This window comes from Bufo bufo, chromosome 3 (genome assembly GCF_905171765.1).
Source record: "Bufo bufo chromosome 3, aBufBuf1.1, whole genome shotgun sequence".
NCBI lineage: Eukaryota > Metazoa > Chordata > Amphibia > Anura > Bufonidae > Bufo > Bufo bufo.
Window position 1 is genome coordinate 600,150,890 of NC_053391.1, and position 24,360 is coordinate 600,175,249.

At 44.4% G+C, this 24,360-nt stretch overlaps 1 protein-coding gene across 1 annotated transcript in view; it reads left to right on the top strand.

Annotated features, from left to right (window-relative positions):
* TFCP2 (transcription factor CP2) overlaps positions 1-23,199 on the top strand; it is an 87,792-nt gene extending 64,593 nt beyond the window's left edge. Inside the window, exons 9-15 of the mRNA XM_040425923.1 lie at positions 226-301; positions 1,744-1,837; positions 7,418-7,508; positions 7,819-7,928; positions 9,041-9,183; positions 17,120-17,171; positions 21,738-23,199. Coding sequence (XP_040281857.1) covers positions 226-301; positions 1,744-1,837; positions 7,418-7,508; positions 7,819-7,928; positions 9,041-9,183; positions 17,120-17,171; positions 21,738-21,775 — 604 coding nt within the window. The 3' untranslated portion in view covers positions 21,776-23,199. The remainder of the gene's footprint in view (positions 1-225; positions 302-1,743; positions 1,838-7,417; positions 7,509-7,818; positions 7,929-9,040; positions 9,184-17,119; positions 17,172-21,737) is intronic.
* The last annotated feature ends 1,161 nt before the right edge of the window (positions 23,200-24,360 follow it).

Sequence of the window (24,360 nt, forward strand, 5' to 3'; positions counted from 1 at the left end):
ACAGTCGGAAGCTCCCTCTATGGCGAATCCTTCACATCCTCTAGTAAATGTAAGGATTGCTTTTGGTCAGAAATAAAACCGTAGGGGACTTCATGTTTGGCAGGTTTTTGGTTGATGGGAACCCTTGCAGTGTTGAGGCACTGCTATATACCAGGTATGGCTAGTTTACCTAAAAATGGTGTCTCGTTTGATTAATATGTAAGGATAATTTCTTCTGTTTTCCAGTAATGGTTCTCCAAATGACCAACCTGAACCACCCGCACCCATCATTGATGTAAGTGCAGGACTGACCTCCGTTCAGGTACTTGTCTCACTTCTGTTTGATCAGGCCTTGAAAGGTACACGTGCCCACCCCGTTACACTGCACTTTTGTTGCAATTCACTTTTAACATGAGGCCTGTAATAGCATGCCTATGCCCAAAGCACAAAGGTCTATGTTGTCTGGTGTCACCACTGAGTAGGTCTTCCGCAATGCCATTAAAATGTCGTCATGGGTTGAGGCCCCCTACCCAAAAATCTACTTACCGTATGGTCACCTATATACATTCATGGAGACCCTAACACCTAGATTCAATGTAGAAAATACCAGTCTTCTTCCCTAGTACTGTTGATGTGTAAGACGAAGTGCTAACCTTTTCTCTGCCGTGTAGGGCTGTGTCAAGAGAAGCAGGCACATACACTTAATGTACATGTGTGTCTATAGATTTGTTCTTAAAAAGAGTCTCCGATATAAAATTGCTTTCAGACTAACCATCATGCCCTGTAGGGCTGGCTCCTTATATTGTAGACCTGCTACCAGGTCTGACACTGCAGTTCGGAGAAAATCATCTTTTAATCCATAGGCAAATTAAGCTTTGAGGGCTCCGAGGGTGGTCCCTGAGCCGCTCAGTGCCCCATAGCTGCTCAAATTATTTTTTTTTTCCTCCAAGCAACTTTCCCAGTCTAATTTGATTGACAGGGCTATGCTTCCTCACTGTCAATGCACCTGGCCCTGAAATCCCGCGCCTGCGCTGTTAGTTCTTAACTTGGCACATGTGCAGAATACTCTGTCCTGGCCTCGATGGATTTCAGGGCTAGGCATTGTGATTAGTTTGAAGGCGACTTTGCAGCAGATAATTCACATAAAAAAAATACCAATTGTGCAATCTAAAAAAAAATATATAATAATTTTTTTTTAAAACCTACATATGCAGTATAGGTCACGTAATCCACAGGAACCAGAAGAGGGATTGTGATGGCAATAGCTATACTATACGCGATTACGTGACACATACTGCATATGTATGTGTTTTTTTATTTTTATTTATTATTTTAATTCTTTTTTTTTAGATTGCACAATTGTTTTTTTATGTAAATTTATTAAATAAAATAATATGCATATTATACAGAGCCAGCCATTGATGAAACATTACAGTATTTACAGCTAGGTGGTTATAGCAGGCTGGGCCGTATTCCAGGGAGCTCTTCACAATAATTGCAGACTTTGCAGCAGACTCTTGTTAAGGACACGTGCAGTATGAGCACCGTTGGGGCTTTGGTTTGATCACCTCTGCGTATGTATACCAGTTTTTAGCGCTGGACAAATTTTGCATAATACATGTAGCGAGAAGGTGTGACGGCACACACAAGGACCTCATTGCAGGTTCAGCACAGTCTTCTAGAAGAGGAAATGCCCTACTTATTTGTTACCTTAATGTACAGAATGGAGTTTTGTGGAGCTCTCTTTATGCATTTCTCTTGTAGAACCTCTTGCCTACATCAACCCCTCAGGAGGCACAACAGTGGCTACATAGAAATAGATTTGCTGCATTCTCGCGGCTATTCACAAATTTCTCAGGTAATTCCCTAGGAGGAAAAGTGTTAATGCAGTGCTGTTTCACCTTCCCTCAACCTGCAACCTACTTTCTCTCCCTCCCCAGCTCCATATACTTCAGTATACTTCTCTCCCACATGGGTGAAAAATGGCTGAGCATGAAAAAAAAAAAGGCAAACTGTGGAACCATCCTGCCAGTTGTGGGTTACAGCTAGTCATTGCCCTCTGTACCTGGACGTGGTGCGAATGTCAAGCAGATGCTTATTGGCTTTTACTGTACAACGGGATTTTGAGTCTCACGTCAAATAGTTCAAAGATGTACCGTATTTCCTCTTATGTACCCTATATGCTAGATGTCCTATATCCATCCTGGCACACTTACATTCTAGCTATAAGTTTTTGACTTGGGTTTGGCATAAGAGGAGATTCATAAAATTGTCCTAAAGGAAAAATGATGTTGCCTATGGCATCCACCTACAGTGCAGCTTTTATTACTTATAGTCCTCTTAAAGAGGACCTTTCACCATTCCAGACATGCCTGTTTTAATAGCTCCATGCGTTCCCCAAGTAATAATAATTCTGGAGCATCTATTATTATGGCTCTATGTTGTGCCGTTCCTTTATTATTTCAACTACAAGTTAGGAATAAATTGCTAGCAGTCTGCAGTAAGGGTACAGAGGGGAGGTAACCAGTTGGGGGGGTGTCCCTGCACAGTCTGACAATGGCAGCACTGATTGGATAGAGTGAGTCTGTGCAGGGACACTCCCCCAACTGGTTACCACCCCCATGTACCCTTACTGTAGACTGCTAGCAATTCATTCATAACTTCTAGTAGAAATAATAAAGGATTGGTGATGCTCCAGAATTGTTATTACACGGGGAATGCAGGTAGCTATTAAAACAGGCGTGTCAGGAGAGACGACAGGTCCTCTTTTTAAACATGGAAGCTGCGTAGTAATGGGTTGATGTGGGCAGCAAAGACCATTCTGTTTTTTTAAGGCCTTTACATGGGACATCATCGGGAAAGAGCATTCGTAAGAACGCTCGATTCTAATATTTTTCCTGTGTAAAGGTGCTGCCAATCCCCCAATTAACAAGCAAATGATCGTTCATCAGGTGAAAGCATCGCTGATGTGGACACCTAAATGATCATGTCTGTGCGTAAACAAGGCTCTGCTATCTAGAAACAATGATTTTCTATGGGGATGAGCGATGGCAGTAGCGATCCCTCCTCCCTGTATAGCGGAGGTGATTGCTGCATGTAAATGCAACCCTCACCTCCTCTGATGAACAGGCAATTATCAGGAATGAAAGGATTGGATTGTTCCGGATAATTGCCCTCTTTGTCTGCCTGTAAGGGACCCTTAAGCACTTTTCGGAAAGCTGTCCGATACAGCATCTTTTCCCGTTAACATTAAACCGTCCTGGTGGTTTTCTACTGTCAGCTGTGCTCTTTTACAACCAGGCAAAACAGTTTGCCAGGTTGTGTAAGGGTACTTTCACACTAGTTTGTTTTCCCGGTATTGAGATCCGTCATAGGGGCTCAATACTGGAAAAAAACGCTTCAGTTTTGTCTCGATTAATTGTCAATGGGGACAAAACTGAACTGAACAGAACGGAAGGCTCCAAAATGCATTCTGTTCCGTTTAGTTGCATTTCCAGACCGGAGAGAAAACCGCAACATGTTGTATTTTGCTTTCCTGGGAAACTGATCAAGACCCCCAATGCAAATCAATGGGGACGGATCAGTTTTCTCTGACGCAATAGAAAACTGATCCGTCCCCTATTGACTTTCAATTGGAGTTAATGACGGATCCGTCTTGGTAATGTTAAAGATAATGCAACCGGATCCGTTCATAACGGATGCAGATGGTTGTATTATCAGTAACGGAAGCGTTTTTGCTGGACCCTGCCGGATCCAGCAAAAACGCTGGTGTAAAAGTAGCCTAACCCTCTGCTGTCAGGGCCATCAAAATTGCAGTAGAAGCTTACTTAAAGGTTAAGAATACCTTTTAAGTATTTATACGGTTTTGTTTATACTGTCAGTAATAGTGCCAAAAAGAGAAATACATCTACGTAATGGGTTTTGAAGGGACCTTGAATATTTGTGTAGCCTGTTACATGAACTGTTTGCCCCATAAGGGTCTATTCACATATCCGCAAAACACTGACACCGGCAATGTGCGCTCCGCATTTTGCAGACTGCACATTGCCGGCACTTAATAGAAAATGCCTATTCTTGTCCGCAATTGCGGACAAGAATAGGACATGTTCTATTTTTTTTTTTGGGATCGGGATTGCGGACCCGGAAGTGCGGGTCCGCGGGTCGGCATTTCCGTATCCGCGCAGCACATCGTGTGGCCCCATAGAAATGAATGGGTCCGCAATTCCGTTCCGCAGAATGTGGAACGGAATTGCGGATGTGTGAATGGAGCCTAAGGTGGGCCGCATTCTGATGGATCTTATTCCAGCCCCTCTTTTTCTTTGAGAATCGTCTAGGGGGCACTTCCATGCTGCTGTAGATCAGTAAGTGAGGGAAGATCCAGACTGCCGCTTTTTTTGTGCTCAGCCTTTTCACTCTGAAGTGTACATAATCAGAGCTCTCCACCTCTGGAACACACATTTGCTTAGCAGATCCAACCAAATCTCTTTCTACACTTCTAGACTTTATATTCTCTTGTGTTATTTCTGTGTAAAGCCTCACAGTCCACACTTTTATTTTGTGATAACCCCTCATCAGGCATAGCTTGGCTAGTTGCTGTTAATTGTGCTGCAGGTATAATGTTCTGTCCTACAGGAAATTGCCATTGACTTCAGTCCCAGGAGAAGTGTCCTACATGACTGGCCACTTCTGTAGAGACTAAAGCTAAACCAAGGAAGATCCACTGCACAAACCTCGCGCTTAGGCTGTGTTCACATTACGTTTGTGACGTCTGCTTAGCCCGTACATTGGGAAATCTTCTGGTGTACACGCTAAGCATATTCGGAGGGCTCCCAGTATATGTCGGGAGCTTTTCCTGCCATATGTAAAATTGAGCCCGTTAACGTCATTAAAATAGGGCCTTAAAGCAGGGGTGGCCAACCTGCGGTGCTCCAGCTGTTGTGAAACTACCATTCCCAGCATGCTCCATTCATTTCGATGAGAGTTCTGAGAAGAGCAGAGCAAGTATGCATGCTGGGAGTTGAAGTTTCACAACAGCTTGAATGCCGCCGGTTGCCCTCCCCCGCCTTAGAGGGGGTGTATAGTTTGTAGAAGAAACTGGACAACACTCAGGATGTGCAGGAAATAAGACATAGACCATTACTTATCTAGCAGATCCCACGCTACTGCTCCAACTCTGTCAGATGGCCCTCATTGACCCAGCCACATCGGGGATATTTCGTCAGCAACATGTAACCACTGCAGCCAATCGCTACATTGATTGGCTGCAGTGGTCACAGCCAAGAGAATCGGAGAGGCGGCATGGCATCTGCTAGGTACGTATTGATCTTTTTCTTATTTCAGGCATGCACTGAGTGTTGTCAGGGTTCTGTCTGAACCTGGACAACCCCTGTAATCTACCCCTCCATGTGCAGTACGGCTTTCCTAGTTTGAGAATTTAGTTATATGCTGTTTTAGGTAAAAATGGCATGGCTCTTGGGCAGAGATTGTCTGAGATCATCTTCTCAAACCTGTAAACCCTGCAGTGAAGGGCAGATTGATGACATCATACCTATGTAATGTCACCGCTGCTGATCATCATTGGTGTCCTCTTACATGGTGAAAGTATTAAGTCTACTGTGTACCATGTGTACCTATTTCCCACCAAGGCTAATTCACACATTTAGCTGTTGGGGCAGCCTACCGCTGTGCACTGCCAGACTCCATCGACTATGATGGGATCCTACAGGGCTCCGGCCGCTTTCTGGCATAAATTTTGGCTTAGGCCTGACAAAAAGCCGTGCACGCAGGAAAGCAGCCAGATGCCATTCTAGTCAGTGGGGTCTGGCAGTACCCGGCTGTGCTGGATCTAGTGAACTCTGGCAGGCTGTTCAGTTAAATGCAGATGTGAATCAACCCTTAAAGGCCCCCAGTAGATATTTGGGACATTTGTCACCTGCATGGATCAATCACTTGATTTTTTTTTTTCAACTTCCTGCAATGTTCAGAGGAAGTATTCATACAAAGGGCAGAGTAGCAAGCCAGTAGGACAGGGGGAGCCCCACATTGCCAGACCTCCACATAATGAAGATTTGTAGTATTTCTGATTTTACTTGTGGGAGATTGTTCTCCCAAGATTTTCATTTTAAAGGGTTTGTCTAATGTTTTTTATACTTTTTAATGAGCTGTATTAGTCAGATCTCTGTGGCCCCTCCACTATAGGCCTTACTGTATTGTCCACCAACAGTGCAATGTGTACAGGTAGCTCCCAACATCATCTTTCGGGGGAGAGAAGGATCGGGCTATCATTTTAGTAAGCCCCCGCCAGAAGTGTCTGACAGCCACTTTCTTCTCTCTCTCCATTGAATACACGTGTATGTTTGGCCGATCAGAACGTATGTGTATGAGGGAGTTAGGAGAGATGGCTGTCGTCCGACAGCTGCTGGCTGTGTATGGGCGGCATGAGGCTGCTTTTGTACAGTCAGTGTTTGGTCAGTGATTTCCATGAGTAATTTGTGAGGCAAACCGGGTGCGGATCAAGAACACAGAACAGGATACCTTATGTCTGTGGAGGCTCCAATCCTAGTTTTGGCTAACAATCACTGATGGAAATCACTGACCAAACACTGACGTGTGAAATCAGCTTAATGGGGCAGATGATCGGGATGAGCGTTCCTGTGAATGCTCGTTCCTGACAATCTGCCTGTCTAAAGGTGCAGACGATGAACGAGAAAAACGCTTATTCATGTGGGTGAAACGATCGTTCGTGCAGGTAAGTAAAATATTGTTCCCGGGCAGCAGATTGTGCAGTGTGAACAGCGATCTGCTGCCCAGAAACAATGCAGCTGTATGAGGACGGGTGATGGCAGCAGCCATCGCTCGCTCGTTCTCACACTGGGGAGGTGATCTCTGCATGTAAATCCAGTGCTTCACCCCCACTGTCAGGAAGAAACTTCCTTCCCGATAATCGGCTGCTCCTCGGCCCGTGTAAATCCACCTTAAATATGAGAATTCTCAAATCCCAGTTTGGCTGGACTGTCATGCAGCCACCAAATGAATGGGATCCATGGAAATAGCGGAGCACTCCCTTTCATCTGTTTCCTGTGCTCCCTTTTACACTCAATCTAATTGATAGGTCATGGAAGTAAAAGAATAAAAAAAAATAGGGTCATCATTGGACAAGCCCTTTTAATGAAACAAAAGCATGGCATCTGTTATGTGGAATGCTTGAAATATATAAAAATATACTAAATAAACTGTGGGCTCCCAGCTTCCTAATAAGAGCCGTGTCGCACAGTGGCACTAGTGTACACAGCAGCCTATTTTTTTTTTTGTTTTTGTTTTGTTTTTTCTACATTTTTATTTTTATATAGGTTTTGTAGATAATGGACCCTGCACCTTTTACCAACTATGCGATTTATAGCTGATGCTTGGCCACCATAACACTTTCCGTTTGTTTCAGGTGCAGATTTATTAAAGCTAACTAGGGATGATGTCATTCAGATCTGTGGACCTGCTGATGGGATCCGGCTCTTCAATGCACTGAAAGGGAGGTAAGCTGATCGTATCTGACTCCTTTACACGTATCTCTTTTCCTTGTGACTGTGGTGTTCACCTATAGCCGTACATTATACTTACAAGTGACCGAGAAGTAATGGGAATGTGATCATGATGAGCTGAGCCAACAAATGATTTGCAGTATTGCAGCTCGGCTCCATTCACTTTAATGGAATGGAGCTGTAGTACCAGGCACAACCTGTGAACAGGTGTGGCACTGTTTGTGGACACATTTTTCTGATGGTGGCCGTTGCCAGGACCACTAATTTGCATGACATTAAATCATGCTTTCTCTTTACTCATTAGGGTGGTACGGCCAAGGCTCACAATTTATGTCTGCCAGGAGTCCCAGCAGCTACGGGAGCATCAGCAGCAGAAACATGAAAATGGGGAGCAGGGAAATGGTTCCTTTTTTGGTAAATATAGAACGCATTCTGATGAAGTGCTAATGTCTGTTACCGCTGTGACTTCTTACAATGTGAGTGTGAATATGGCCCAAGTTGCGCCGTATTTTAACTCTTGATTGGCACAATGTGTGTTGGCTAAGCTTAGTGCATTAGGCTTAGTATAAACGATCTTTATCATCTTAACCCCTTCCCGACCCCCCAACTTAAATTTACGTAGACGGTCAAGCATTTAAAAATGGAAAATTGGCATTTAAAAATGGCAGCAACTCGCACCATAGCCGCCGGGTACCTGCTGTTTTAAACAGCAGGCATCCGGGACTAATGTATTGATCAGTGATAACGATGATTGCATACATTTAACCTCTCAGATTCTGCGGTCAATCTTTACCACAGCATCTGAGAAGTTAAAGACCGGGCGCGTGCGCTCCCAGCCGTGTTCCGGCTTTCCCCTCAGCGAGGATCAGGGAGCCAGATGTAGTGTGCAGCAGCCTCTGTACTCTGGAGTAGTACAGGGCTGCAGGGCACTCCTTACTCTAGAGAGCCTGCCTGTGGGAGGGTTCCATAGGGACCTAGTGTAATTCTCATAGACTCCAATGCTAATGCATTAAAAGCAATCCAGGCGAACTATTAAAAAGTGTAAAATAGAAAAGTTTAAAAAATAAAAAAAATAAATTCAAATTATCCAGTTTCTCCCAAAATAAAAATACATAAATTAAAAAAAATTAACATCATGGGGATCCACATGCGAAACTGCCCGAACGATTAAAATATAAAAATATTTATCCCATACGGCAAACGGGGGGGGGGGGGGGGGGGGGGGGGAAGTCAAAATCTGCCATTTTTTTGTCCCTTTACTTCCTACAAAAAATAACACAAAATCATTTACACCCCAGATGGTATCAATGAAAAGTACAGATCAGGGGGGGGTAAGTATCTGATTGTTAGGGCTCCGACCCCTGGCTCCCGCACTGCTCATGAGAACAAGGGTCCTGTTCTCCGCATGAATGGAGCAGCAGGACGTGTATGACCACTGACTCTTCATTCTCTATGGGACTACCAAAGATAAGTTAGTACGGTAACTTGGCACCGCCTCTTTAAGTTGAATACTCTCTTCTCATCAGTGTATCACGCCATTTACCTGGAAGATCTGACGTCTCTGGAATTAACTGAGAAGCTTGCCCTACTTTTCAACATTTCTCCTCATCAGATTAACCAGATTTACAAGCAGGGGCCCACCGGCATTCATGTTCTTATAAGTGATGAGGTAAGTCACACACGGGAGAGAGAGCTTATTTTCTAATTGTCAATACCTTTACCACCAGAGGCTGCGCTACATTTTTTCCGGAAGGGTAAAAATACTTCTCTTACCATTTTTGAGGAGTATTTTTAGCGAGGAGGGGTACGAAGGTTGCCGTAATTTTAAATACATAATACGAAGCTGATATGTGGAGGCTGCGTTTGGGGCTTCTGTCACAGATTCTGTCAAAAGGACTGGACAAAAAAAAAAATCCTCTCATGCAGGACTTTTTTGGCTGGTAAAAAGACAGGATCCTGAACGGAAACTAAAGGGGACTCCCATCATAGACAGTGGAGTCCATTCAGCTCTGTTCCTGTCATTTGGGCTGGGTTCACATCACGTTTTTGGTCATACGTTTAATGTACACAAAAAAACTTTAACGGATGCCTCAGAGAAATGCCATACTGTGGTTCCATCGTACAAAAAAGTATACGTTTTGGCCTAAGAGGAGGGTATGCAGGAAACGATTAGTAATCTAAATAACATCAGGTAATTATGGTCAATTACAGTCCAATATGGCGGATCTTCCCTGTTTTATCACTTGGCTTTAACATCCTGCTTGCATTCAGCATCACGGCCTCCTTGTGGTCACATCAAACTGGATGTCCAGGCTCGGCTGCAGTTGTCCACCACTCCATGTTCGCTGATTTGCGGGCACAGCACTCCCCCTGCTCTCCTGATCCTGCAACTCCTAGCCTCTCCTCCTTACATCTCCCGCCCGCTGCAGGACACGATACGGCTCCGGCAGCCCGCTGTCGATTATTGCAGGCACAGACATCACTACCTGTGCCCTTCACTTCGCTCACTGCTAGATAGCCTGATTATGCTTCTATGACGCTTGTACAGGTGTTATTACCACTTATATGCACATCAAATAAACCCGCTCTGACCACGCGATCCACGGGTTGTGCAGCAGGCTCTAATTAAACGAATAACGACTGCAGTGTTTAGTCTGCCTGCCTTGTTAATGGCCACGTGATATTGAAGGTGCCACACAGCCATTAACAATGCAGACAGAGTAAAGAGTGTGGACTTAATTAGTTTAATTAGAGCGTGCTACAGCCTTATGACAAGCTTAATCTGCTTTCTCTGGAACATCTTTACTTTAATAGAAAGCGACTGCCCATCTACTGGACTGAGACTAACCAGTGCTCAAGATGGGTGCAGACCCCTGACCGCGTTTTCACATGTCCAGATGTCATTTCTCTATCCTTTATGTGACAGGCAGGCCTCCATTGGCTGCACTATTATAGTCCTTATTAAGCTAGTTTCATACCTGCGGCTGTCCTCTCTGGCTGTTCCCGCTTAGAATGTTACGAGCAGCGTTTTTTGTCTAACCGATTCCCAGCATATTTGTCAGGTAGCGGCCTGATCACTACCAGACACCATTCTAGTCAATGGAGTCCCGCTGGCAGACGGCAGTATCCGGCATAAAACAGACAGCCACAGATGTGAAACTAGCCTTAGGCTACATTCACACGACCGTATGTTCTTTGCGGTCCACTAATTGCGGATTCGCATAACACGGATATTGGCAGCGTGCATTAAGCATTTTGCAGAACGCACATGGCTGGCCCTATGATAGAAATGTTTACTCTTGTCTAGGACATGTTCTATCTTTATTGCGGGGCAACGGAACTATGGATAGCACACAGTGTGCTGTCTGCATCTTTTGCAGCCCCATTGAAATGAATGGGTCCGCACCTGTTATGCAAAATTGCGGAACGGATGCGGACCCAGGGCTACGTTTGTATGTTTTTTTTGTTTTTTGTTTTTTTCTGCATTCTTGGTTAATTTTAATACTTAAAAATAAAATAAAAATGTTTTGTTGTGCTCATATATTCTACAGAAAGGGGCTTGCTCAGACTAACCACCAGAAACGGTATATGGAAATGCCACTTTTTAGTCACTCTTGAGCCCTATTGAGACTATTGCAGGACATTTATAAAATGGGTTACAATTTGTTCTAAAAAATAAAATAAAGTTTTCTTTTTGTTTTTTTTTGGATACTTGTGTCTGAAATGTGCGAAGGGAGGGCTGCCATCTTATCTGAGCACATGACAAGAAGATTTACAAGAAGACAAAACAAACAGACTTTTATACGGGTTTCCCTGCAGTCTATAAACCAACTCTTCCTGACCATGAACCTTAAGACAGCACTGAGTACAAAGCATTACATGAGTGCTTTTTAGAGCCCATGAGAGGCTGCTAGGAAGAAAACAATCGCCATCTAGTTTGAAGGTCACTTTATCGCAGTAAACCCTGCTAATGTGTCTGATTTATGAGCTTCGTACATGAGAACGCGGAGCTATATAGGCTACTTGCTCATCTGTTAGTGGTGGCTGTAAAATCTCTAATGCACTTCCTAGACACTCGTTAGTAGAGATTTTTCCTGTGCTACAGTTATATTTTATGCGTAATTAAAAGTTTTATGACCCTTATTCGAATAAAATGTTTATAGGATCTCAAGATTAGAGGGGAACTAAACCTGGAAAAAACCCATAAATAACACAAATACTTTTTATCATAGCATCCTGCAAAACAGAGCACTTTGTCTTTCCCCCAGTTCCCTCCATCTTCGGCTACGGAACGGCTAGGTGACCATGCCTGATGTCATATACACTGACCATGCTGAAATGCTGGCAGATCGATCTGCACTGCTATAGGAGCCCCTGCCCTTGGTCCCCACAGCCACTTTCTCTCCCACTCCCTTGAAATCTATCATCTTCCTCCCAGCCTTTTCCTCTTTATTATTCCCCCTTCAGCCAATTTTTTTTCACACCATTTACCTATTGAGACTGAGCTCAGCAGTGCAGAGAGTCAGTGAAGGACCTGTTTGATGTCACCATGTGGGCAGAGCTGCCATGTGGGCAGAGTACAGAGTGGGCAGAGTCACCATGTGGGCAGAGCACAGTGGTTCTCAACCTTTCTAAAGCCTTGACCCCTTAATACAGTTCCTCATGTTGTGGTAACCCCCAACCATTACATTTTTTTTCCTTGCTACGTCATAACTAATTTTGCTACTGTTATGACGACCCACCAAAAACACGCACAGACACCAATACACCAAATGTTAATTCAAATACACAAGTATTCATTCATAACCACAGAACTTTAGCATAAATACAAAATATTTGTAAACCAAATAAATAACTTTAAAATAAATAATAAACAACAAATACCCCCTAAAAAATAAATCAGTGGTGCGCACAGTACCCCTCAAATAACTCAGTGGTGCTCACAGTACACCCCCCCGAAAATCAGTGGTGCTCAGGGTACCCCTCAAATAAATAAATCAGTGGTGCTTCAAGTCCCCCCCAAATAAATAAATCAGAAGTGCTCAGGGTCCCCCAAATAAATAAATCAGCGGGGCTTCAGGTCTCCCCAAATAAATAAATCAGCGGTGCTCAGGGTACCCCCAAATAAATAAATCAGTGGTGCATCAGGTTTCCCCCAAATAAATCATTGGTGCTCAGGGTCCCCCAAATAAATCAGAAAAGCTCAGGGTCCCCCAAATAAATAAATCAGCGGTGCTTCATGTCCCCCCAAATAAATTAAGCCTTGCTCAGCCAAATAATTAAAATAAAATTAGCCAGGCTCAATTAAATCATTGGTGGCAGTGGTGCTCAGCGGCGGTGTCATTAACGAAAAAACTCGGACCTCAGCAGACAGGCGGCCCGACTTACCCGTCCAGACGTCAGGCTCCTTCAAGCACAGGCAGTGATGGGACATCCCATCCTGTGCGAGAGGATAAGGGGCCGCTGCCGTTGTGCGGGCGACCCACTATAGGAAGCCTCAGGCGACCCCCCCGGAAAGGGCCGAACAACCCCCAAAAGGGTCGCGACCCCCAGGTTGAGAACCGCTGCTCTAGAAGTTGTCAAATACTAGGAGTTCTATACGCACTGTAATGTACACTGATGCCCCATAATAACATCCTAGAAATGCTGGGAGTTTTAGTTCTCTCTTCTTATACCCCTATCCCTATGATGTCAATTGATGCACTGTAATAAGAGAACATGCTGGGATTTTTTGTTCTCTTCTTGTACCCCTCTCTGTAATGGCCACTAATGTCCCATAATAACAGCCTAGTCATGCTGGGAGTCGAAGTTCTCTTCTCTGATATCCCTCTAAATGTAATGGGCACTGATGCCCCGTAATAGTCTGAACATGCTGGGAGTTGTCGTTCTCTCCTCTTATACCCCTCTCCATGTAATGGCCACTGAAGCCCCATAAGAACAGCCTTACATGCTTCAGTAATCACTAGAGAAGATCTGATAGATTTCTGACAGGTAAGGTAGGTTTCTATCAAAGCAGGCATTTTCTCTCACTGACTGCCGCTACAACCGATGTTTGGGATATATTTGAATGGGGAGGAGGATTTATTTTTGGTAGATTTAGCATCTATTCTTGATTCTGTGTTGTGCCGTTCCTTTATTATTCCTGCTAGAAGCTATAATTGATCTGCCAGCAGTGCAGTGAAAGTCCAGATGGGTGTTATCAGTTTGGGGTAGGTGTCCCTGCACAGTCTGATACTATTCAATCAGTGTTACCAGTACATTCACACAGTTTTTTGTTTTTTTTTGCGGATCGGATGCAGACCCATTCATTTCAATAAACACCGTGTGCTACCCGCATCCATATGTCCGTTCCGTAGCGCCGCAAAAAAATGTCCTATTCTTGTTTGTTTGCCATACGGACGTCACCCGGGTTTTTTTTTTGTTTTGTTTTTTTTGTGGACCGCAAAACACATTTGTTTGTGTGAATGTAGCCTAAGGGTACTTTCACACTAGCGTTTCTCTTTTCCCGCATAGAGTTCAGTCACAGGGGCTCTATACCGGAAAAGAACTGATCAGGTTTATCCCCATGCATTCTGAATGGAGAGTAATCCGTTCAGGATGCATCAGGATGTCTTCAGTTCAGTCATTTTGACTGATCAGACAAAAGATAAAACCGTAGCATGCTGCAGTTTTATCTCCGGCGAAAAAAACTGAAGACTTGCCAGAATGCCGGCAAAAATGTGAAAAAAGATACAAGACGGATCCGTCTGTCCACATGACAAGCGGAGAGATGGATCCGTTCTTACAATGCTTTTGTGAGACGGAGCCGCATCCGGATGCGTCTTACAAATGCTTTCAGTCACATGCGGATCCGGCGGGCAGTTCCCACGACGGAACTGCCCGCCGGATCACACTGCCGCAAGTGTGAAAATAGCCTTAGACTGTGCAGGGGCACATCTCCAACCGGTAACGCCCATCTGATCATCATAGTCGTCAGAGTAGAAGCTCCAGAATTTCAGCAGAGGTTCTAGGTCCTCTAAGGCCTGGTTCACACTTGAGCGTATTTGATGAGCGCGGTTTCCGGGGCGTATTACAGCGCGTTTTTGGAAATGGGAAACGCGCGTCGTACGTGCGTTCTTGCGATTGACCACAGAGGCTTTCAATGAAAAACAGCCATGTCTACGAGGTGTCCAATGAAAGAGACTTCCGCTGAAGTCTATGGGCACGAACGCGTGACAATACGCCCCAAAGAAGCTCCTGTACTTCTTTGGGCGTACAACGCGCTGTAAAACGCTCAGGTGTGAACCAGGCTTAAGTGAGACTCTTTGCCGTGCTAATACTCCAAATTAAGAGGTACTTAAAGACTCTGGACTGGAAGTAGAGTACAGGACGTGACTTAAAGAGGACCTTTCATGGGTTAGTAGTAAGGGAGATAAATATCTGTACCTGCGGGCTACCCCATCCCGCTGTGCTGCCACCCTGCCTGTTTTTTTTTTAAATAGCGCTCCTGTGCCCAGTTACGGCTAATATGCTAATACTGAGCATCGGAGCAATGGGGAGGAGACGCAGTCTTTCTCTGTGGGCGTTCCTTCTCCCCTGGCTGTAGGCTGTCCAATTGCAGAGAGTCACAGCCAGGGAGTTTTTTTCTGCTGCAAACCTCTCCCTGTAAGTCCTCATTTACATGTCTGTGTCCGTGAAGAAATCCAAGATAAGATGGTCGGTGATTCATCTGTGAAGATTTCTATGAAGAATCTGTGTCATGCCTGTTCCACGGACACGGCACAGCTGAAAACGAACTTTCAGAGCATCTCTTCATAATGATGTGTGAAACAAGGACCCAAAAACTATGATGTGCACGCTTTCTTGCTAAAATGAATGGGGACGTGTGCTGTCCGTGGAGAACATGAACAGCACACGTCTGTGAATAAGGCCGAACATATGGCTTGCGGCAGTCAAAGATTTAAACTGAGCCGGTTGAACAGCAGGTGGCGCTATACACATACATGTTGTTCAGTAGCTCGCTGGCTGGACATGGCATAGTGACACACACAGCTATGTTTGGAATGTGTTTGCATTCTTCTGTGGGGCAGCGCTGTTATATTGGTGAAAATGACATGACAGACTCCCATTAAAGTCTAGATATGCTACACGTCCGTACTGAAGTGTATTAGACAATATTTCTGCCCTACCACCGGTCTGACAGGGGCTGAACTTCAGCACAGTAGATATTACAATTTAGATGACGACATATGCACTCGGGTATCGTTGCGATACTTTCTTCCATTTTGGATTTTATGGCTGTCACAAATATTCCTATAGAACGGGGAGCGTAAGCAAGATGACGGCTACAGTAGCATGCAGAGCTCTGGATTGGGCTATCCTTTCTACATAGAATTAGAAATGTTAGTCCAATGGACACCTTCACCTTGTTATACAGTGTGGGGCCTGTGAAGTTCTGCACACAAGGTAACGGTTGTAGGGAAAGTCCTGTTATTGGGGTATGCGGGACTTTACACATGTCACTTAGGGTGGCTGCACACGTTGCGGATTATGTTTAGGTTTCTGCGCAGATTGTGTGCAGAAAAAAACACAATGTAATACAGTACAGACCAGCAAAGTGAAGGAGATTTGGCAGATCTCATGTACACTTTGCTTCTTTTTCTTAGGTGTGGAAATAGACCTGATGTGCGGATTTTAAAATCTTTACACGTCAATTGGTTGTGCGATTCTGCACCTTTTGTAGAGTGGTTTTCCCCATAGACTTCAATAGGGTTGTTAACAGTAAATCCGCATAAAAAAATGCACCAAAACCTGCAATCCAAATGGCATTTTTCAGCAGTGTAATGCTCGCCCACACACAGCGAGGGTTCCTCAGGAATGTCTCTGCCACGCATCCTTGGCCTGCCCTGTGGCCAGATTTACCCCCAATCAATCATTTATGGGACCACCTGGGGCGCCAGCTTCAGGAAGCCATGAGTGCGCAGGATCTACAGGCCCAACTGCAACATCTGTGGGTAAATGTGCCGCAGGATACCGTACAGAACCTCTATGCCTCCATGTCCTGCCGTATCTCGTATTGTATCCAGGCTGGAAGTGGCCCAACTGGGTCCTAGAGCTCCACATCAAATACACATTTTTTTGCAGATCGGATGCAGGCCCTTTCATTTCAATGGGGCCGCAAAAAATGCGGAAGCACAACTTTTGCCGTCCGCATTCGTATGTCCATTCCTTGCTCCCACAAAAAAGAACTGTTTTCTTGTCCGTTTTGCAGACCAGAATAGGCAGTGTTAAAATATGTCCGCAAAATACATACAGTTGTGAGAATGCACCCTTATGATTGAAATTCTGCGCCACTAATCCGTAAGAAATCTGCGACGCATGAACTTGGCCTGAGAGTGCTTTCACATTGGCTTTGACTCAACGCACTGCATGAAATCCAACCATGAAAACTGTTGTTTTTCTGAAAAACCAACGAGAGCGGTGGGCTGAACGGCTTTATTACACATCCAGTCTATACAGCTGCGTTATGCTGTATTTGGCATACGCCGTGCTTTCCCCAGGAGGGGGCGCTCCTGTTCTTTTCTTGACCTCTTAAAACATTATTTAATTATTCTTTTTTTCACTAGATGATTCAGAATTTTCAAGACGAGTCATGCTTTGTGCTGGATACAATGAAAGGTAGGTAGAATGCGAGCTTGGCATTGTGTCTGGCATTTACCCACCTCTCCTGTATTGTAGTGGCCGCTTTTCATCTCTCTGCAGCCGGTTTAATTATGAATTCCAGAACACATGACTATAAAGCCGATTAGCCAGCAGTAGCTATACTGCTCTGACTGTACTTTAGAAGTCAGTGTGATTCTGCAGTAGGCTGTTTTTATATTATGCTGTGGGTACAGTTTTCAGAGATTTGTTAAAAAGATGCGTAAAATTTTCTTTTTCACCAGAAAATGTGAGATTCTCCAAAGTTTTCAAGCGTATTTACAACCTTAAATCCGTAATCGGGTCGCACTCCCTTTAATCTATAGCAGTATAAATGCTTGGACTACAGAGGCCCGATCCTAATGGCTATCCCTCCACTTCTGACACACAGGCCTTAAAGGGAACCTGTCACCGGGATTTTGTGTATAGAGCTGAGGACATGGGTTGCTAGATGGCCGCTAGCACATCCGCAATACCCAGTCCCCATAGCTCTGTGTGCTTTTATTGTGTAAAAAAAACAAAAACGATTTGATACATATGCAAATTAACCTGAGATGAGTCCTGTCCCTGACTCCTCTCACGTACAGGACTCATGTCAGGTTAATTTGCATATGTATCAAATCGGGGTTTTTTTACACAATAAAAGCACACAGAGCTATGGGGACTGGGTATTGTGGATGTGCTAGCGACCATCTAGCAACCCATGTCCTCAGCTCTATACACAAAATCCCGGTGACAGGTTCCCTTTAACTGAATGGTGGTAACTACAGTACCTGTAGATAGGCCAGCGCCAGGAATAGTCACACTGGATGTGATCCACTCCTGCAAGTGGTGATGTCCCCCGCTAGGTAGCAGTGCTTTCGCTTTACATTGTGGAGCATGCCACCGGCGGAGGTCGCTCCACGTTTCGAGACTCTCCAGTGTTCATCTACCAACAAGCCCCACTATACCACCGCACAGAGCTCCAGTGTCAGTTGATTCCAAGCAGTGAAGATCCCCTGAACACACCCAGTGTGACTACTCCTGGCGCAGGCCTATCTACAGGTACTATTCTGTAGCCTGAGGTAACACCATTCAGATAAGGCCTGTGTCTCACAAGTGTCGGGATAGCTATTGGGACCGGTCCTTGGTAGTGCGAGCATTTATACTGCTATAGTGTCTGCAACAGTAAATGGCTTCCAGGGAGGGCGACCTAGTTATTGATTTGTATTTGTACATTTATAGTGCCCTAGATTGCAGCACCCACCTACCTCTCACCCATTGGAGGTCAAATAACGCCGATGCCGTCTTATGCTTTTTACACCTACAACCTTTTGTCCATGAGTTCTGTGCTGAATTGCAGCGGCGTATATATGTATTGCCGTGCTGAAATTAAGGCTACTTTCACACTTGCGTTGTTTTACGGTATTGAGATCCGGCAGAGGATCTCTATAACGGGGGGAAAAAAAACGTTTGTTTAGTCCTCATGCACTCTGAATGGAAAGAGACCCATTCAGGATGCATCAGGATGTCTAATGTTCAGGCAGCATTCCGTTTTGTGACCGTGCACAAAAGAGCTTCAAGCTGCGGTTTTGTCTGGTCATAAAAACAGATCCGGCACTGAAAACAACGGTGACGGATCCGTTTTCTTAGAAGCCTTAAAAAAACATTGACTTTCAATGTATTTAGTGACAGATCGTTATTTTTTTTTTTTCCATTTTGATTTCACACAACCGCATCTTAACGGAACGGATACATCCTGATCAGTCAGCATTGACTTACATTGTTTTCAGTGACTGATCCGTTTTTATGACTGGGCAGCTTGCAGTGGTTTTGTGTCCGGTCACAAAACAGAATCCTGACAGAACGGAGGACATCATGCTCAGATCTCTTTCCATTCAGAATCCGTTCAATTCCGGTATAGAGATCTCAATACCGGAATTAACAACGCAAGTGTGAAAGTAGCCAAAAGGCCCCTTGCAGACGAGCAAGTGTCTCTCTGCGGACTCAGCGAGGCACCTGGCCTGAACTCACAGCACTGGCGGGGTCACATAACATTATATTGATTTATGATGCTTTGTAACCCTTAGGCCCCTTTCACACGGGCGAGTTTTCCCACGCGGGTGCGATGTGTGAAGTGAACGCATTGCACCCGCTCTGAATCCGGACCCATTCATTTCTATGGGGCTGTGTACATGAGCAATGTTTTTCTCGCATCACTTGTGCGTTGCGTGAAAATTGCAGCATGTTCTATAATCTGCGTTTTTGACACAGTAAATAATAGAAGTGAATAAGGCTGCGTGAAAATCGCATAGCATCCGCAAGCAAGTGCGGATGCGATGCGATTTTCATGAATGGTTGCTAAGGAGATGATGTGGATGTCCATTCACTTTATTATTTTCCATTATAACATGGTTATAATTGAAAATAATAGCATTCTTTAATACAGAATGCATAGTATAATGTCAATTGAGGGTTAAAAAAATAAAAAGTACTCACCTCATCCACTTGATCGCGCAGCCGTTATCGTCTTTTCAGGACCTGCACTGACGTCATCGCGCTCACCACGTGATGAGCGCGATGACGTCAGCGCAGGTCCTGAAAGAAGACGATAACGGCTGCGCGATCAAGTGGATGAGGTGAGTACTTTTTATTTTTTTAACCCTCAAGGGACATTTTACTTAGCATTCTTAAAGAATGCTATTATTTTCCATTATAACCATGTTATAATGGAAAATAATAAAATCTACAGAACACCAAACCCGAACTTCAGTGAAGAAGTCCAGGTTCGGGTCTGGGTACCACATTCAGTTTTTTTATCATGTGCGTGCAAAACGCATTAAAACGCTTTGCACTCGTGCAAAAAAAAACAAACAACGCAATTGCAGACAAAACTGACTGAAATTGCGTGCGCTTCCCGCAATGCACCCCTAACGCATCTGGACAATATCTGTGACGCCCGTGTGAAAGGCGCCTAAGGGTTACATAGCATCATAAATCAACATAATCCTATGTGACCCTGGCAGTGCTGGAAGTTCAGGCCGGGTGCAAGGGGCCTAATACATCGATGCAGGTAGTTGAACAACCTCTTTAGGCGACACATTACCCCTGTGGGTTTTGCCTAATGTGTCTGTGGGTGCGAAGCTGTACGATGGAACGAGCACAAGCATTGTGAGCGAGGATATCCAGTTTAACCACTTGTAGGTGTGTTGGCAGCATTTGCAACTTGAAGGTATTGATCCCTTGATGAGGATCTTTTTGGGGCATTGCATCTTTCACTCACAGGCCAATGGCCTGGTATAGCTTCAGAAGTCAAAATGAGCTCCAGTGCTGGATGAGGGTTTGGTAGTGACTGTAGAGGAGCAGAGTTAGGGGTATCTCCCTTTATGCTGATATCTACATTAGGACCTTTCAGACGGGCAATAGGAAACTCATCAGTGTCCCAGTGAACACAAGTTTTTAAACCGGCCGCACACGGATGGTGTCATTTTGTGGTCTGTTTTTCTCGCAAACCCATTCACTTAAGTCATCCGGGAAAATCTGAGCAGGAAGGTGCATGCTGCAATTTTCTCACCATGCTCCAATGGTCTGTACAGAAATCACTCGTGTGCAGATACCTATTCAGTTGAATGGGCGATCGTTAGTCTGGGTGCGGTCTGGTCTAAACTCGGGCAACACCTCGACAGAAATATCGTCTGTCTGAACGGGGCCTAAGTTATGCATCAAAATTCTCCTGCAGCCATTACATGGCAAATACAGAATTATATTATTTCCATTGAATTTATAATTTAGCTTTCATAGTGGAAACTGGAAATGTATATTTAACACTATAAGTAGCACCGATGATTCAAAGCCCTGTATGAGTGGGGTACCGGCTCTGACTCTTTATGCTATACAGAAATGAATTGTATAAGGGCTCATTCAGACGACCGTATGAATGGGTCCGCATCCGTTCCGCAATTCTGCATAACTGGTGCAGACCCGTTCATTTTAATAGGGCCGCAAAAGATGTGGACAGCGCACAGTGTGCTGTCCGCATCCATAGTTCCGTTCCGCGGCCCCGCAAGAAAGCTAAAGCATGTTCTGTTCCTGTTCGCACTTGCGGACAAGAATAGGCATTTCTATTATAGGGCCGGCCATGTGCGGTGGGCAAATTGCAGAACACACACGGGCCGGTACCCGTGTTTTACGGATCCGCAATTTGTGGACTGCGAAACACTATGGTTGTCTGAGCCCTAAGGCTGCGTTCACATGGCCATGTGCTGTCCATAAAGTGCAGTCTATGTCACGGCCACGTTTCCTGGACTGACCACGGCTCCTGTAAGCTGGATTCACTGCATCATAGTGATTGCTGCGAGTTCCAACTTAACCATCCCTTTTCCCGTACACAGATGATGCTGAGAGTACTGGACGGTAGACATGCATTTGGGCTGGAACTCACCGCCTCATAGATTGCTATGATGCAGTGAGTTTGTCTGACATTGTTGATGCAGCCATGTGAATGCAACCTCGATATAGTTACTATGGGCACTAACTTTTTTTTTTTCTCTCTCTCTCTCTTTACAGCTGAAACCAACGATAGCTACCACATCATTTTAAAATAAGGTGCCGCACGAGAGCCACCCTTGTCCGCTAATCAAAGAAGACCCAGAACTGGTCTCTCGGTGCCCTCCAGTAGGCTCGCAGGACTTGAATGCACTAGAGACAAATGAATCTTCAGCGTGTCGCCGCCTTACCTGGCAGACTCTCGCTTCTTCCATATTGACAGGCCGCTCCTGCTTGTGCAGACTCAAATCATATCCAGCAGGCTAAGAGTTTATTGCAGTGATCGAGCACCTAAGTGGATCACGTTTGATCTGCACAAGGACGAGTACAATGTGGACCTGGATTATGTATGAACTGGCCACTCCACTCCATTGGCTGGCATCATCCTTTTTATACTTAAGAAAAAAATAAAACATTTAAGCTGATCTCACAGGCTGCTGGAAGACGCAGATACAATATTCTTGAAGCATTTGGTGTACGTTATTGGTTACCCCAAATGTACTGTCTGGTATAGATGGTAATGGGGTTAGTATTTTTTTATGTAGCATGTGTCTTTTTGTATGATGCTTTTTGTAACACCAGCCATCTTCCCCCGCTGTCCCCGTTCTTCTAGCCTCAGATTTTTACTTGTCTTTATACATGATTTTTTTTATTTTTATGGATTACCACAGAAGATGACGCTTCTTATGACGGCGGGACAGGTCCAGTTCCTGTAACAGAGCACTGAAAAGCAATCGTGTGATCGATGTAGGTGATCTCATTCATTATCAGTGCTACCAGTTGTCCCAAACCACCCCCACCCGTAACGTGATTCTCAAACATCCTGCATGCAGCTGCTTGTAGGGCAGGGACTGATGAGACTTGCACACGATGGCCAATCCAATGCAAAACGACTCGAATCAACGCAACTAATAGTGTATCCTTTTATCCCCTCTCTGATATCTCACTATTGGATCTCTCGTCTTTGTACATTTTTTTTTTTTTGTTTTTTTACTCCTGTTATTGTTGCATATAATTTCCAAGAGATTTGTTCCCCTGTTTCTGGAGGCATCTGTGACATTCTGCAAGTCTTGTGGGACAGTGAATACCTCCAATAATAAAACCGACTGCTGGCATTTCAAGAATCCCCAGATTCTGCTGTGTTATCAAAGGTGTCAGCTCTTTCTTCTCAACTGAATCAGGACTAAAACCAGGAGAATATGTTGGGTGTGAATGAAAGCGATATGATGTGTTCATTTATTTCAAACAATTTTAAAGCCACTTTGTATTTTTTTTTATTTTATTTTTTGCGTGGGTTATTTCCAATAGTTGCTTCTACTGATGACAAGCACGGAAATACGGTGTGAATGGCTTGAAGAGTCCATTAAAGGACCATCTCCTGTCAGCAGATCTGTATCCAAGAAGGAAATAAAACCCTTTATTTCTAACCTTTTAAGTACCGTATAATGTATTTCATAATAAATGGCTAAACGTATTTGGTCTTTAAAGCAATGGTTATTATTTTGTATTAGTTTTTTTTTTTTTTATATAAGATTTAGAGACTGAAAATATTTTTAATTAGACCCCAGTCCAAAATAACGAAAAAGAACTTGCCTCTCTGACAGCTCTGCCACTCACAGATCCAGAGCACTCTTCCTGATGTCGCACAGTGTCAGGGCATGGAGACCTTACTATGTCCTGACTGTACGCAGTCAAGACCGGGCAGCACCTGGTGAAGAACAAAGAGCGGTGAGTACATTCACCGACCCTGTGCCTACTGCATACTAGTGAGCGATTCCATAATGGAAGTGTTCACTAGTATACACTTCATAAGACGCACAGCCATTTTGCCCCACATTTGAGGAGAAAAAAAGTGCATCTTATAAAGCGAAAAATACGGTTTGTTTCATCACTTTGGAGACTACCACTCACCTAGCACTAAAACAGAAATTGGTGGGGTTCCCATTCTACCAATAGGTCATATGGGAATGTCCTTTTAAAAATACTGAATGCTGACAGTGTGAAGGTAAGGGCAGACAAAATAATCCATATCTCATGATGTCTGAGGATTTTGCAGCCATGCTCGTGTGTTGTGGATTTTGTCAGGATTTAAATACAGAATTCCAGCATTCTGCCAGCAACGTGTGTGCACAATATCTACACCGCAGATTTTACACATGTTGAAGAAGGAAATGTGGATTAGGTCCACTGAATTTCGGTGGATCGAATCCACATGTGGATCTGCATGAAATCCAAGTTTCAGCTGGGGATTTCTACCACCAATTAAACTCCACTCTGTACAGTGAACAGAGGTAAGGTCAGGGGCTAGGGTTCCTCTACATATGTGCCAAACGTAGAACAATCAGCGCCGAGATGACGTGGGGGAGATGGTTCCGTTGATTTGCATTGGCATACTAATTTGGCATCCCTTGCTGGTATTTCAGGGCCACAAGCAAGGCCCTGAAATCAGTAAGGAGTACATGCGCTTACAGAGATGACTGACTCTACAAGGCTTCTACACCGCTGACGTGACTCCAGGTATCACATGTCCATACAAGTGCTGGGATTAAACGTATCCTTCCGAATAAAGGGAAATCAATGGAACATAACTGGCATGGCTGCAGTGGGTGTTGAACAGTTCTATCAGTCCACAACGTAGTGTAAT